At 32.7% G+C, this 16,174-nt stretch overlaps 1 protein-coding gene across 2 annotated transcripts in view; it reads left to right on the forward strand.

Moving 5' to 3' along the window:
- SCFD1 (sec1 family domain containing 1) overlaps window positions 1-13,310 on the forward strand; it is a 41,100-nt gene extending 27,790 nt beyond the window's left edge. For both annotated transcript variants that reach the window (XM_087921853.1, XM_026710722.2), the window contains 10 exons: window positions 610-680; window positions 2,287-2,366; window positions 3,977-4,039; window positions 4,901-4,976; window positions 6,361-6,414; window positions 7,417-7,469; window positions 8,684-8,717; window positions 9,821-9,886; window positions 11,339-11,407; window positions 13,102-13,310. In XM_087921853.1, coding sequence (XP_087777979.1) covers window positions 610-680; window positions 2,287-2,366; window positions 3,977-4,039; window positions 4,901-4,976; window positions 6,361-6,414; window positions 7,417-7,469; window positions 8,684-8,717; window positions 9,821-9,886; window positions 11,339-11,407; window positions 13,102-13,125 — 590 coding nt within the window. In that variant the 3' untranslated portion in view covers window positions 13,126-13,310. The remainder of the gene's footprint in view (window positions 1-609; window positions 681-2,286; window positions 2,367-3,976; window positions 4,040-4,900; window positions 4,977-6,360; window positions 6,415-7,416; window positions 7,470-8,683; window positions 8,718-9,820; window positions 9,887-11,338; window positions 11,408-13,101) is intronic.
- The last annotated feature ends 2,864 nt before the right edge of the window (window positions 13,311-16,174 follow it).

The raw sequence follows: 16,174 nt of genomic DNA on the forward strand, positions 1-16,174 counted from the left end.
AAAGTAGAACTAGTTATATTTTTAGTAGAAATAAGTGATACCTAATAGCCATGCCACTGCATATCCCCTATTCCTGGTGATCCTGTTTCCTATTGTTTTTCCTGTTATCCATTTTGCTATATGAATAGGCTTTTTTCAGTTAGTGTTTTACACACACACACACACACACACACACACACACACACACACACAAAATTGCTCCATCCATTATGCAAATTGAGGGATAGTATTATCTTCACTCTGAAGCAAGTATCTCAGGAGAATCAGGTTCACGATGAGTAAATGCTGAATAAGTAGTTACCAAATTGATTCTTGTTCTGTGTCAAAGGTCTTCAAACTTAGCAAGTTTAAGACTTGTGGACTTCAACTCCCAGAATTCCTGAGGTAACATGATTGTAGGAGGAATTCTGGGAATCCACAAGTCTTAAAGTTGCCAAGTTTGAAAACCCCTGTTCTATGTCATGACTGCTAATTTGTCAGTACTTTTCCTACAGGTGTAAATGCCAAGAGTGAATTGGTAAACTTTTTATTATGATGATTTTTAGTGAAATGTATTTTATGATAATTTAAAGAAGAAGAGTTGTTAAAGCAAACATTTTTTCTGAACAGCGGGGACTGCAGAAGACAAGATGCGACTCTTTCTTATCTATTTCATAAGTTCTGTCCAGTTACCTTCTGAGGTATGTTTGAAGCAAACATCTACATACATATAGATAATCCTAATGTTATTTTTGTCGGTAACATAGGTGAATTTATAGTTTAGTTTTTTGGCCAAGTCATTTCCTGTTGCACTCTAATTACTTTGTTTCAAACCTATTAACAATGGAAAAGTACATAGATCCAAGCAGACATAAGGGATTGTTTATGTGTTGCATTAAAAAATAATAATTTGTTGAAGAAAAATATGTGTTCAGGTTTAGGCTTATATATCCATTATGAAAGAATTCACATAATACGCTATGTCATAGCCAAATAGGCCACACAGTGATTTAACAACATGTAAACTATTTTAGTATTTATTATGTGAACATGTTTAAAAGATCAAAATATTCTGTGGATTGAAGGTTTTTATGTCAACCAAAAAACTGTAGAGGTTAGCTACAAAAGCTAGCTTTTCTGAGCATCTTTAAAGAACAAAAATCCCATTGACCTTAATAGAGCTTAGTGTTGTCTAACTGTAGTTTATAATTTACATTATAATCACATTTGAAATATTAATACTAATAAAAATCTCAAGTGATTAATTGTTTGATTATAGGCAATCAAGGTACACAGATCAATTTTCTCCATGACAATCTATCCCAATCTAACCTGGTTTTTCAGGCTCTCCAAAGGCAAGAGGTTCAATCACTATAAATACAATTTGATTGGTACACCTAGAACTTCAGTTAAAAAAAAGAAAGAAATACAAAGGATAGTATTAACATACCTCAAACTCATAAAATATTACAGATACCACATTTAAGAATAGTAAATAGGGCTGGAATTTCTATCACTAAGTGATGTCAAAAAATACTCTAGTTTTTCCTTGAGGAAAGCTTTTTCACCCTTTTCTGTACTAAATAAATAAAACAAATATAGGAGTTTTATAAACAGATAGACTATTTAAGGAAAAGTATGCAGATAATATCTGTTATAATTATCTATTACAGTTATCTATATTGTTAAATCAGTGCCACCTATAATATTTTCTGACTTTGAGATCTGTAAATACTATCCTTTGTATATCTTTGTTATTGAACTTCTATATTGTACAAATCAAGTTGTATTTACATGATTTCAACTCTTGCCTTTGGAGCACCTGCAATGTAAATATATCTTAATCCTCAAAATTTGAATTTAGGAAAGTTGATCTATATTATATTCAATCTGATGTTCTCCAAATATTTTGGACTGTAACTTTCTTCACATCCAGCCAATATGGCAACTAGCCTGATATGATAAGATTATCATGGACCATCACACATACTAAAATGCTTAGTAAAATATTTTCATTTTATAGTAGTGCTTCCTTTCATTTTTCAAATAGACTCTTCAAAAAAAAAAAAAAAAAAAGTAACTGCTTTCAATCATTTGTTGCAGTGATCTTGTTTTCTTGATCAGCAATTTCACAGCAATGGTTGGGTAGAGAGGGCTAATAGGTTTGCCTTTATGTGTAATGCTCATTCATTTTATATTTATATACGTTTGGAAGATGAATATTAGCTTGGAAGACTGTCATATTAATGTATTTATTATTAATAAGTTTTAAAATGTCACAAATTTCAAATGTCCATTTCATTCCAGGCAGATTTGGAACAGTACAAAAAAGCACTAACTGATGCTGGATGTAACCTTAATCCTTTAAACTACATTAAACAATGGAAGTAAGTAACTTTTGCTTTCATAATATTAGAAAGAAGTACGCTGTTAAAATTTAGATCGGAATTTTGCTTCAGATTGAACCTAAAATCCATCCAGGACTGTAAGGAGAGGTATTTTGACCCCAAAGGTGGGTATACAGATAGTTCTCAACTTAAAACTGCAATTGAGCCGAAAATTTCTGTTGCTAAGTGAAACAGTTGCTAAGTGAGTTTTGTCTCATTGACTAACTTTCTTGCCACACCTGTTAAGTAAATCACTGCAATTGTTAAGTTAGTAACATGGTTAAGTGAATCTTAACATTGACCCGTTTTGTCAGGTGACAAAAGATATCACATGATCCCAGGACAGTGTAACTATCATAAAAGTACCTGCCAGTTGCCAAGCATTCAGATTTTAATCACTTGACCATAGAGAGGATACAATGCTTGTAAGTTTGAAAAATGGTCATGTCACTTTTCTCAGTGTCATTGTAATGTTGAATGGCCACTAAACAAATGACCATTTGTTTGTATGAGGACTACCAATAATAGGAGAGGAAGGAGGATAGGTGATGAAACATGGGTTGCAATATTCAGATGCAAACTCTGCCTCTGTTGTACTTTCACAGAACTTCACAGGACAAGTATGAGAACAGAGCTTGTACCATGAAGTCACAACATACATTTAATTCAGGCATCATTGTTAGAATAACCATCTATGGTTTCATTGCCATATGTTCATAGTACTCAAAATAAGGGCAGTGACTGCTTTTAGCTATTAGGAAAAGACTTAACAGAGTGTAATGAATGAACGGTTTTAATTCTTCATTCACATTGTTTATAAAATGTATAAAATGATGTTCATATATGCTACACTTTGGAAATATTGTTTCTTATCCTTGCTAGAATGCTTCCTTTTCTCCCCATATTATGGTGCATGTTTGCCTGAAGTGTCCCCTAGTTCTGTGGAGCAACATATACATAGAAAAAGATATAATCAATACTGTTCCTTGCACAAACATAAGCTCTTCTCATCCACAGCTACCTATATTCTCACAGAGTTTGCATTTCTTGTCTACCACTGTATTTGCTAAAGATTCAGGAGTCTTGCTAGTCTTCATATCCAATAGTATATCAATAAAATTTGACTTCATTGTCTACTTCATTTATTGGGGCATGTATGGACTAGATGAGCTGCATTATTATTACAGCATATTTTTACTCAACTGCAAATAAGATAATAATAAGCTTTTTCAAATCTTCCCAGCCGTATATGTAACAATATATCTGTGATCTAACAAATGATTTCCAGATAGAATGTGGAGTCATATGTGAACAAAAATGATTTGATTGCTGTTTTCTTTATGTGAAATAGGGAAACTCTGTTCCATGTAAATAAATTCATCTACTAAGTGTATTATTACAGGAACTCTCCCTTTATTATTTCAATATTTCAGTATTACAGTTTTATAACGTGTTTGTGTGGTTAGTTATGATAGTATTGTTATTTATGTTAAAGGAGCGAATTTATCCTCAAAATGACTAGGAAGTGCTTTGTTAATAAACAATTTATTCATAATCATTTGTTAAAAACCAATCAGATATATAAATTATTATTTTTTTACATTTTGCAGAGCTTTTGCCAAGATGGCTTCTGGTCCAGCTATGTATGGAAATAGTGCAGCAAAGTCATTGGGGTGAGTTCCAAATGTGTTTTGTTGCTTTTAGCATCCTATGTTGTAGTTTCAGTCTAAAACATTCCTCACACAGGTTAAATAAGAAAAAAATGTAACAAAACAATGAAAAGAAGCTGACTGATATTCTTATATCCATGCTTGGGTAATAGAAAATATTAATATGATTGCCACACAACTGGACTATATCAAGACATTCTACATACATTTGGAAACAAGTTGGGTGCAGCAAATTTCTAGAATGCACAGCCAAGCTCCCAGCAAGACAGTCCTTCCACTGCAAAACAAATCTAAAGTCACCACACTGCCTGCCAGCAGGCTTCCAGGCCCATTTCAAAGAGTTGGTTGCCATCTATAAAATCCTAGTTGGTAGAGCACTGGGATACATTAGATACCACCTTGCCAACATTAAATTAGCCCATCCAGTCTAAACTTCTTAAGGTCTGCTGAGAATCCCATATGGTAGGCACTTGGGAGTGAGCTGTGTAGCAGGCCTTCTCTGTAGCAAGTCCCTATTTTGAAACGGTCAAACAGGGAAATTCTCAAATTCCCTATTAAACTTTTGTAAGTTGGTGAAAACAGGGTTTTTCAATTAGTCTTTGACCCAAGTTGATGGTGGATGTTCATCTTGGATATGCATTGATGCTACCTACTGTTTTTCATTATTTTGTTACTGGCATGCTGTTTTATTTTTATCTGTTAACTGCTCAAGGTTTTGTTGATTTGGGCAATTTACAAATGTTGCAAAATCAATCAAAAAATAAATAACAGCAATACATTTTGACATGCAGACTCAGTACTAAAGGTTTGCTACTTAAGTATGTGGACACAAACCGAATCTTTATTATATGCATTTTGTTTCAGTCTTTTCTCACGTGTTATGAATACTGGATCCCAGTTTGTGATGGAAGGAGTCAAAAATTTAGTACTGAAGCAGCAGGTATGTTTTTATATTAAGTATATTCATTATTTTTGAATAAACATATACCCAAGACTACTGACTTTTCAGACTGGGATAAACAGGGATAAACACCAGCATTTTATAAATTGCATGTGTCCCAGTTCGGCTACAATATCTAGCATGCTTAAAAAAGTGAATAGAGTTAAACTGACTTGATCAGAACTGAATTGAATCACCCCTGTATGGAAAGGTTCCATTTTAGTTCTGTGCTTTGTGTGACATTCTCTGGCTCTCTGAAATAATATGGATATTAATGTATGGTAATTTAATTGCATTTTCATAAACTCCAAAAAAAAATTCTAGAGATGTTTCATTCACTATTATTTCATCCAGCTCAGCTTTTGGATTGTCCTGATTTTTTCTTGTTACATAATTCTGCTTCTCTAGTTTATATTGCTACTAATACGTACAAAGAGTTTCTTGAAATAATGTTTTAATATTATCACCAAATGCCTAGGAGATTTGATTAAAATAACCAGGTTGTAATTATTAGAATTATTAGAAATTTTTTTAAAAAATCTTTATAAAGAAAATTAAAAAGGGAATATTTTTTCCATCAAGAAATGTTATCCAAATTATGTAACTCAAGATGTCTACTTTTTCATTTTGCAGCATGCAGAATATCAAAGCAGAGTAACAGCAGATTTCTCAGTATTCCAGAAATTGTCTTCATTAAAGCTAATGCAACTTCATATTTTAAAAGATGGGGGCGGAGGGGGGAAAGAGAAGCAAAATAGTATTATCCTATCTTTAAATTAGAAGCAGCATATCACTTAGTGATTATACGTATTTTAGCTATGCAATAACAAATACTTCCTACAGATGACAAGATGTGCTTTGGTTTTATAAGTACCTGGGACTGCACAAAAGGCTAAATCAATAATCATAAAATTTAGACTATCTGAAGTTGCATTTGTTGAAGTATGGCCGGCTGCATCCATAAAGAAAGATTAGAAATATGTGGCTATTGTTACATGTATTTAGTGGTAAATAGCAAACTTGAATTATGTATTTCATTTTAAAAAGTATTTTTTAATTTGTCCTACGTTATATTTCTGCTTCATTAATAATGCAGGATATTGCAAAATTGTATACATTTATTTATATCCGTATTACCCACCAACCTTAATTTTAAAAAGCAATGCCCTTTTTAAAAAATACATAAGAGGACATCCCCATTATCTGCTACATTTGTTCTGTCATAAAGTCTGAAGTGGTCAAATGTTTTTTTTAGGGGAGCAAGTATGAAGGAATTGTATTCAAACTGCATGATGATTCAAAAAGAATTATCTAATGATTATAGAACTGAATAATGATCTGAGTATGTATTACTGTTTTGAACTACTTGCAACTTTTTTTATAGAACCTTCCAGCAACCCGTATTTTAGATAACCTTATGGAGATGAAGTCAAATCCTGTAAGTATAAATAATGAAAAATTAGATTGAATTAATATATTCCCAAAAATTATGTTGCTCTTTCAAATACTATCCATGTAAAAAGGAAAAAATCATGGAAGTTCCTATATGAATCACTTCAGACTTTCACAGAGTTAACAGATGCAAACTGCTAAAGAAAAGGTAATCTTCAGCAATCCATTGTTTTCCACAATAATTTCAATTCTCGTCTTGGTTGATTTGTTCAGACTTTAAAGATACCAAAATCTATCCAAGGTGGTTGAATTATTTAGATATCAGATAGAATTTTGTAATGTTCAGTAATGCCTACAGGCATTGGAGTGCACTATAGATATAAGTTTTGAAATCAAAGGTGAATCCCCCAAAGATCATTTGGCTTGTTAGGCACCTTACAATTTTTTAAAAAATATAGAATGTGGTAGAATAAATATTTTCTTCTTAAAAGGCCATAAACAAAATTATCTATTTCTTTTTTTCTTGCTTTACAAAATACTGAGCATAGAAGCAGAAAAACACATTGCAGTCATCAATGATTTTTTTTAAAAAAAGGGAAATATTTTTATATAACAATGTCAAATCCAAAAGTGTCCTAATATCTCACACCTTATAAACAAACTTCGTTTTGTTTTACATATAGAATGAAAGAAGAAAGATTTTGATTGCTGTATTATTTGAGCATTAGTTTGAAATATATTTTCAAAATAGAATATATTATGAGTACAAAATGTACTTTGGGGAAATGCAGTAACATGAAGCTTGAAAACTAGGTCTATGTATCATTTTATATTGCTTCAAATAAATATATGAATACTATGTTTTGAAAGATTTAGCAACTATGAATGTCATGTCTCACCTTGAGTGGCAGCTACAATAGATATTTTAGTCCTTTGACTGCATAATATTTTCAAAATATTTCAATGAATATTGGGAAATAAATCCAATATTTGGAAATAAAAAATAAGATAATGAAAATGCGTTCCAACCAATTTTCTCTTTTAATAGGAGACAGATGACTATAGATATTTCGATCCTAAAATGTTGCGAGGAAGTGACAGGTGAGTTTGATACTAAGTTACTTAAGGTTTGAAAAATGGCAATGTGCAGACAGTAATTAGTGTAAAAATATGCAATAACATAAAATGTGATATTCCATTTCACAGTTTATATTAAATATTCGAATATCTATTATTTGGGCATATTTTACATGGTTTACTTACTTGTTCTTTTAGTTACTGCTCTTGTTGAACAGTTTGCTAAGTATCCAAAAAATGACTATGAAATATATACTATACAGGTAGTCCTCAATTTACAACAGTTCACTTTGTGACCATTTGAAGTTAACAGCGGCACTGAAAAAAGTGACTTGGGACGATTTTTCACACAGCATCCCCAAGATCACATGATCAAAATTCAGACACTTGGCAACTCATATTTATGACAACTGGGTAGTGTAATCGCTTTTTATTCTGACAAGCAGTCAATGGGGAGGTCAGATTCACTTAACAGTCACGTTAACAACTGCAGTGATTCACTTAATAACTGTAAGAAAGGTCGTAAAAGGGGCAAAATTCATTTAACAAATGTCTCACTTTGCAACAGAAATGTTGAGCTCAATTGTGATTATAAATTGAGGACTACTTGTATAGGCAGAAAGCCAGCTGTGTGACCTGGGCCAGTCATTCTCTCTCAGCCCGAAGCAAGCAATGGCAAACCACATCCAAAAATGCTACCAAGAAAACTGCACAAACTTGTTCAGGCAATGACTAGGAATAGACTTGATTCAAAGGCTCCCTCTAAGAAAATAATCTAAGAAATTACCTATTTTTAATGTGAGAGAACTTGACCAAGAGCAGTTAATTTAAACTTAGTATATATTTAGAAAGTGGCATAAAGGAAGAAAAAGAAGAAGAATGTGTACAGATAGATAAAAAAATTGTCTGGTAAAACTGGGGTAAATAATCTACTGGGGAGGGGGTAGCACATTTGGAATGCGGTATCATGCGAAGACATGCGCAGTCAAAAAAAATCACATTTATCAACAACAAAAAAGTCCCTAGGATGTTCTCTGACCTTCCAGTGTGAGGTCTACATAATGCCGAATTCTAGCAGTTTCCTTTGAAGAATTTCAGCTTCCTATTAATTATTATTAGTGATTTTTTTAAAAGTTGGGTCTACTAAGGAATCTTAGGGGAACTGAACATTTTGTGCTCATTTGGTTATTTTTCATTTTTGTTTATAAATGCCTTGTTTGGTTTGGTTTAAATCACAGCTCAGTTCCACGAAACAAAAATCCATTTCAGGAGGTAAGATTTCTTCATGTTTTTTTCACACAATTGGTGACAAAAATTGGCTTTAAGTATTTATTTAAGAAAATTTATATGGCGCTCCCAACTACTCTCTAGGTGGCTTACAGGGATAAAATGTAATAACTTAGTTATTTTTAAGAGAAAAATCAAATCCCATTTTTTGAAATTATTAGTTTGATTACAGTTTTATTAATTACCTAAAAATGTATAATCCTTCTAACTTCAAAAAGTTGAGTAATCTTTTTTCTTTCCTTAACTTGTAAGGATTTCATGACAAAATCTTAACAATAATACCCTGTTCTTCAATTCAATAACTTACCATCAGCAATGTGGTTATGAACAGGTATATCTAATGAGTAGTACAAATAATAATTACCAAAAATAACACCATTACTTTCCAAAGAAGTTGATGACCCCTCTTAAAACATTCGAACTGTAGCTTTATGTATTTCTCTTCACTTCAACCAAGTTCTACTATAATATAATAATATTAACAAATAAATAAAGTAATAGAAATATTACCAAAAGCTGAAGATAGAAGCTAAAAATAACATTTTTTTCATTGCCTGCTGCTCATCGAGTGGTTTTATATCTTAATGAAGTATAAGACTTTTAATTTGAAATATAATTGAAAGTTGTCTCACAAAAGTGCTAGCCCTGCAGGGTGATCCAGAGAAGAAGCACATCCAAGGGTGTGCTAGTTCTATCTTTATTGTAAGGTTACATTAACAAAATCTTGCAAAACTAAAAGTATTTCTCCTCTCCTTTCCTTTTTGTCTTCAGAAAATTAGAGAGGGTCCCTTTCTGAGATGCCACCCCCTTTCTTTGGGCTGAGACATCTTTTATATGCCAATTGTCCCCTCTGGCCTTTTTCTGCTATCTCCCAAGGTCATTCACACTTACCATTATGAAAAACTACCTTAGTGTTACTACCAAATAAATAATCATCTCTTCTCTACTTGCCTGAATTTTATCCAGATATCAAAATCCTTTCTTCCATTAGGCTAGAATGAACTATTTTGCATCTTGCATATATTCTAAACTCTAGGGTGTACTAATACCTGTGATAAATGTTGTTGTTTTTTTCATTTGAATCTTAGGCAATTGTATTTGTAGTTGGAGGTGGCAATTATATCGAATACCAAAACCTTGCTGATTACATAAAGGTACATACATGCCTTTTCTTCAGATGGTTGCTTAGGGCTACATTTCTGTTTTTTCTTTTCCTTGGCATATTATCTCCAATAATAGGTGAGTTGTTTGAAGCTCTGTTCTTTTCAACAGAAGATGGGAAAAATATGCACAGAGCTTTTCCCTTTATTGAACTGAACAAAAATTTAAAATGTCCATATTAATATGTACAAATAAAAATAAAGGGGTGACTAATTATAGAGTTTACAGACTTTTTAAAATATCATCTATGTCCATGGACATTCTCAGTCATCCAAGCCCAGGTTGTCCCAAAGGTGCTTTTTCAAGGGGCAACTGGATATTCTGATTTTTGTTTGAAAACGTTTTGCTTCTCATCCAAGGAGCTTTTCTTCAGCTCTCCAAGAGAAGAAGCTTCTTGGATGAGAAGCGAAACATCTTCAAAGAAAAACCAGAAAGTCCAGTTATCTCTTGAAAAAGCAACTTTGAGTTACAGACTTCTAATATCATCCTTTTCCTGCAAAACATTCCATTGTGGTTTTACTGTGGTCTGGAATATAAGTAATATATCTTCCTATTATTAAGTAGTAATCTGCAAATAGACAAAACTGCCCGTATAATTATCATTTCTTGCTTTATCCACTCTTATTGTTTATCAAGGCTAAAATATTAAGCAAATTAGTTTTTCTGTCCAATTTCTGTATTTCATTAATCTCCAAGTTTGATTTCATCATTATTGTTATAAAGATAATGTAATGTTCATGATAATTTTTATGATTGCACCTTTGATAATAACCATGTTATATTTCCATAATATATGTAATAAGTATTGTATTCATGCAATGTAATTATTGTGTTGATAGTATAAACCAATATAGTAAACTACAGAATCTCAGAGGGAGGTATTTTCAAAGATGCCAAAGACTTTGTTATATTAGTGTTTATTTTTAAATTCCAACTTATAGCATAGAATTCAAATTCAGCCACTCTTTAATTGCTTTAAATGTTTTTGCATTTAACTGAATTGTAATTAAAATTAAATGCAATAGGCTCAGAAAATTCCCCCAAAGCATTCCACTATTCATTCCCCTCTGAAAACATATTACTCTCTGCTAAAACTTACCTCTTCATTTACCCAAGTGTTTAATGAATTATAAGTTTCTAGACATCTCAGTTATTTCTGCTTTACATTTTATGTTATCCATGTGTTGTCTGATAGTATTGTGGATGATGTGATAAGCTATATGCTGTATAACAAGTAGACGTATTTCTTTCACATGGATTAATTAACTTAACCCTCCTTCCCCCATAAATAATGCCTTATTGCTTGTTGTGACTAAAACAAATGAAATTACAGATTATATCTGCACTGTGGTTTTTCAATAGCCTGTTTGCTGAATTGATATTGTATCTCATTTTCTTTTAGTTTCAAGTAATTAACAATATCTTAATGAAATTGTTTTTCATAGGGCAAACAAGGTAAACATGTCTTATATGGCTGCAGTGAACTCTTCAATGCTGCAGAGTTTTTAAAACAGGTAAGATTTAAATTAAAACAGAATTTTAAAATACATTAATATGCAGTCATATCAAATATGTTAGTGAATGTATTCTACCAGTTAGTAAGTTTTATCTTAGACTCATTCCTAGAAGATTCCAGATTGACTTAACAAGGTGCTCAGCACTGATATAAAAGAAGCAAGAGGCATATTCCTATTTTATTATAGGCCCGTGTGTCATTGTATTCAGTAATCAGTAATCAGTCTCTTATGAGAATCTGTTCAGGAAGAGGCTCAGTGGCTTAATGGTGCTAGAGATTGTCTCTGCTCCAGTGGTTCAAGTCTTAGCATTGTGTGTCAAGGTGACGCACTCGCCTCAGCTTCTCTCCATCTAACAGTTGAAAAGCATGTTCTATTGTGAGTAGATAAAATAGGTACAGCTTCGGGGTGGGTGGGGGATGAGCTGGTGCTCTGTGCAAGCAGTCAGATACCTGTCCTCTGAACCTTCCCAGTTGTGGCACTTGTTGGTGAGGTGGGTCCAGGGAGGGAGGGAGCCTTGGATGATGCTGCAGGAAGAACCACTTGTTTTTCTATCTGGTACGAAGCCAGCTCGTCCTTTTGTGGTACATCATGAGAAGTGCACGAGCATTTTCTACAGCGGAGCTGGTGCCTTGTCAGCCAAACTACTACTCTGCGATAGTATTGTGATCTCCTGGTTAATGTGACAGTGCTACACAACAACAGCACCACCATTAGTGCCAATCAATAATATTTGTGATATGTTTTTAAATGTTCAGTTGACTGAGTTTCATGTTTAATGAATAAAAGTCTATAATAATAATTATAATGATAATACCTATTCAGGAAACCAGACGTGCAGCACAAAAGTCTCATACTGCTTCTATTTGCTTTCAGTACAGCAGTCTGTGCGTTCAGTGCAATAGGGAGAGTCCTTGCCAAAGTGAAGCACCTTAGTATATCTAAATCTGAATTCTGATGAATTTTTCAAAGTGACCTTACCATCACATGTAGTTCATATAAATCAGTAACAGGAGTACAATAATTTTTTTCTTCTGATGCCAAAAATGTTTAACTGTTCAATTTGCTTAATATTGCTGAACCTGTTATTTTTTAAGTATACTAAATCTGCATAGACTAGTATCATAGTGCGGTGATTCATTTATATGGAGATTCAGTATTCATTTGCGAACACATAAAATGTGGTATAATTTTTCCATATACTATTTAATTGTTTGGTGGAGCAGCCCTTTCTTGTGTAGTTTTTTAACCTATATTCAAGAGGCATCCCATAGGATTTGACAGAATCCTATTTATCATACAGTGCATGCCATGGATGCATGCATTGATGCAGTATATACCTGATAAGTTCTGGAAATAAAGGTTTATCCCAGAGAGTTTGACCGGATGGAAAAAATAGACAGTGTTAGATTGGGATAAAGGAGTAGAGCAGGAAAATGTAGAACAGATTTTGCTGCCTGGATGCACCATTGAGTAAAGTAATGAAAAAGGAAACTCTTACATTTTGTGTAAGTACTTTTCTCATGCTTTTTCCTCCCATGGGGAAGGATGTTTACCCATGAGAAAAATCAGTTGTCTTGAATTTTAATCATTTCTGTTCGTTCCTAATCAAGCACTAGGGTTTTGTCAAATGTCCTTTTTGTATTGGGAAGTAATCCTCAAACTCATTTTATTCTTTTTTTTTTTATATTTAGCTTTTTCAACTTGGACAGAAATAGGACAGAAAAGGAACATTTTGACGACATGTGAAAAAGAGATCATGGTAGCTGATAACATCTTTACCTGTGCATATATTTACATTTCATTTATTTGTAATTTTTATGAAATAATACTCTGTACTTATATATAATGCATTCCACATGCAAACCATTTACTTCAAATAAATTACCAAACTTGAATTATGCTTATCTGTTTATGCCTGTTTCTTGTGTTCATTTGCAGGCAGTTATATTTGGAATGTAACTCTTTTTGAAAAAAAAAATTCTGAACTATTAATAGAAACTTTCCCCACTTTAGACTTGGGCATAAATGCACTAAATATATTTCAAATACATTTTTAATTTAGCTTATTTACATTAATAGAAAGCCTATACACCTAAAATTATTATACTTTAGCCAAATTTCCACTAGCTAAAGGTTTTCTAGCTAAAGTAATTTGGGCAAAGGTTTGTTTGTTTGTTTGCTTGTTTATGCAATTTAGAGGCCACACAACTTTATTTACTTTCTACATATTCAACATATTTCTACATATTTTGGTTCAGATTCTACCCACATTCTCCTAAGCTTTTGATATTGGCAGGCCATTTTATTTCACGGTTGTAGAACAGGCAAATAGATTTCATAACTGAATGAGATTGTGACTGATCTAACTAGCTACCACTATTATGTAGTTCAGATTTATGTTATCTTTTTTTCTGATTTTACAAAGCATAAATTGTGTGCCTAATGATTAGCAGCATAACTAATCGTGTTGTGGTGTGTTTTATATATGGCTCAAAAACTATCTCCAAGTAGTAATTTTCCATAGTAACATAATATATTAATTCTTTGTTAATTCTTTTAATTCTATTAATCTTGAAGTGATGAACTCATGCCTAAGTGGTTAGTTCCCATATACCAGTCTTTACAGCCATTTCTCTCATCTAGTCATAGACTTGATTGTTTCTCCTTGAATTACAAGATGGTGGTTAGGATTGTGCTGTCCATATATCAGAATTAGGCTGCCCTTCTTCCAATATGTAAAATAGGAATATGGCAAAGTTATGCTGTATGGGAAAATAAATCCTTTATTACATGATCATTTCATCCAACTTTGACTCCAGGCTAAGAGGGCAAGAGAAGGAAGGTGGAAGAGTAGATAAAACCACTTTGGTTATATAACTCTAATTCTTTGGAACTCAGAAAAAGTATTGTATTTTAGCAAACACTTTGATGGAACAATGTGCTATGTATTTGAAATTTATGGAATTATTAAATTAAATTAAAAGTTCTATTTCCAAAAATCACTTTGAAAGATGCAAACAGGAAACAACTACAGAATGCTGTTGCAAAGAGAGACAACGGATTCTCCCCATCAGAGTCTTGAACAGATGAGAATTCTTGAACTGCTTCTATTTATGACATTAAATTTGACAGGTCTGGCAAATATTGGAAGGGATTCTTCCTAATTATCCTCAGACATGCCATTCTAAAGTCTGTGGTGGAATAGAAACATTGAAAAAAAGCCTAATAATCTATAATTGGCTAAAACATGCAGCAAATGGGAATGCTTTTTTTATGAGGGGAAAAATAAGATACGCATCATGGATACTTGGCATTGTTAGGTTACAATCAGTAGGGTATATAAATTTACCAAAGAAAAAGTGCTTTGCTTCATATTTTTATGTAACGTTGCTAAACTGAGAAAGGGAGTACAAATCTCCCTTTCATTTGATAATTAATGCACACAGACTTTAGAAAAGCAGTTTTCTAAAAAAGAAAACATTTCCATAATTATGAAACTAAAATTTTCTTGTAAAAGTTGTATTAATTCTATAACGGCCACATTATTTTAAATGAAGGATGTTATTTACAGATTTGGTGCCATCAAATTATTTTCTGTTCCTCCATATGTCTGCGTTGATCATGTGAATTTTAGGTGCTGCACTCCCCATAATATCATTCTTTTCACCAAATTGCCAGATTTTATAATCCACTCATCCTTACTGGCATGAGTTTTAAATCCGATTACAATATTATACATTTTGTCCTTGCGGCAAAACAAGCATTTCATCCATACAAATACCAACACTGGTGCTACACAAAACAAGTAAGTCAGCAGCCAGTGACAAAAATACTCTGTGTCCTAGGTTTCTGAGAAACGCCAGATGTCAAAATTATTCTAGTAACTGGAGACTATTCTTTAGTTGTAGCAGGAACTACATTCTGTTCTTCTGTTTCTAATAACCTTATTGCTTTGATTGTTAGAACAGTTCCAAAGTGTGACAGTCTGATTAACTAGAGGAGATAGAAATACTTTTTATTCAATTAAATCTCAATAGAAAACAAATAAGTTTCTCAATTATAATTGCAGGTTCTCATTCTAACTGGAACCTTAAACTTATCTACCCTCAAAAGAATTGGTAGAAGCCGCATCTCTAAGGCTGGGAGGCAGGTTTTTTTCATACTGAATATTAAATTCATGTTAATTTTTCCATGTAACATTTGTCACTAATAACAAATAGGCGAATCTCATTAATTCAGATATCTTCCCTCTAAGTGCAAGATATTCTTCATCTAAATCAGATACCTGAAAGGAATATGGATTTTGTATCGTTCCACTTCCATCTTTATTTACTTTGGAATAAGTGCAGAGTGCCGCAAGACAGAAGCATATAGGGGATAAAGAGAGTAGCCCAGTCTTGCTGACCTCTCCTAGTTTAGAAAATTGCATACTTAGGTGCAGTGGAAAGGCTTTTTTTTAAAAAAAAAAAAACATTGTCGCCAAGTGTTTAAATGAATTTTCCCTCCCTCTCTGTGCTGCAGTCCTACTCAATCAGATTATTTACATTGGATTCAGATAAAAACCTAGAAGTTGAATTGCACAGTGAATATTGCATAATTTAGCTCTAAATAAAAACATTGTTTTTGGAGCAAGGAAGAGGGAGAAGCTGGAGAGAACGGCAAGAAGAGACCTATTGGTCAGTAATGAAATAATAAGCTATTTAAGAATCCAAGAATAAAATAAACATTACAGTTTTATTTTTAGCAGATGCTTTGAGGTGACTG

This window comes from Pseudonaja textilis, chromosome 1 (genome assembly GCF_049901715.1).
Source record: "Pseudonaja textilis isolate UNSWEBS1 chromosome 1, rPseTex1.2, whole genome shotgun sequence".
In the NCBI taxonomy this organism is placed as follows: domain Eukaryota; kingdom Metazoa; phylum Chordata; class Lepidosauria; order Squamata; family Elapidae; genus Pseudonaja; species Pseudonaja textilis.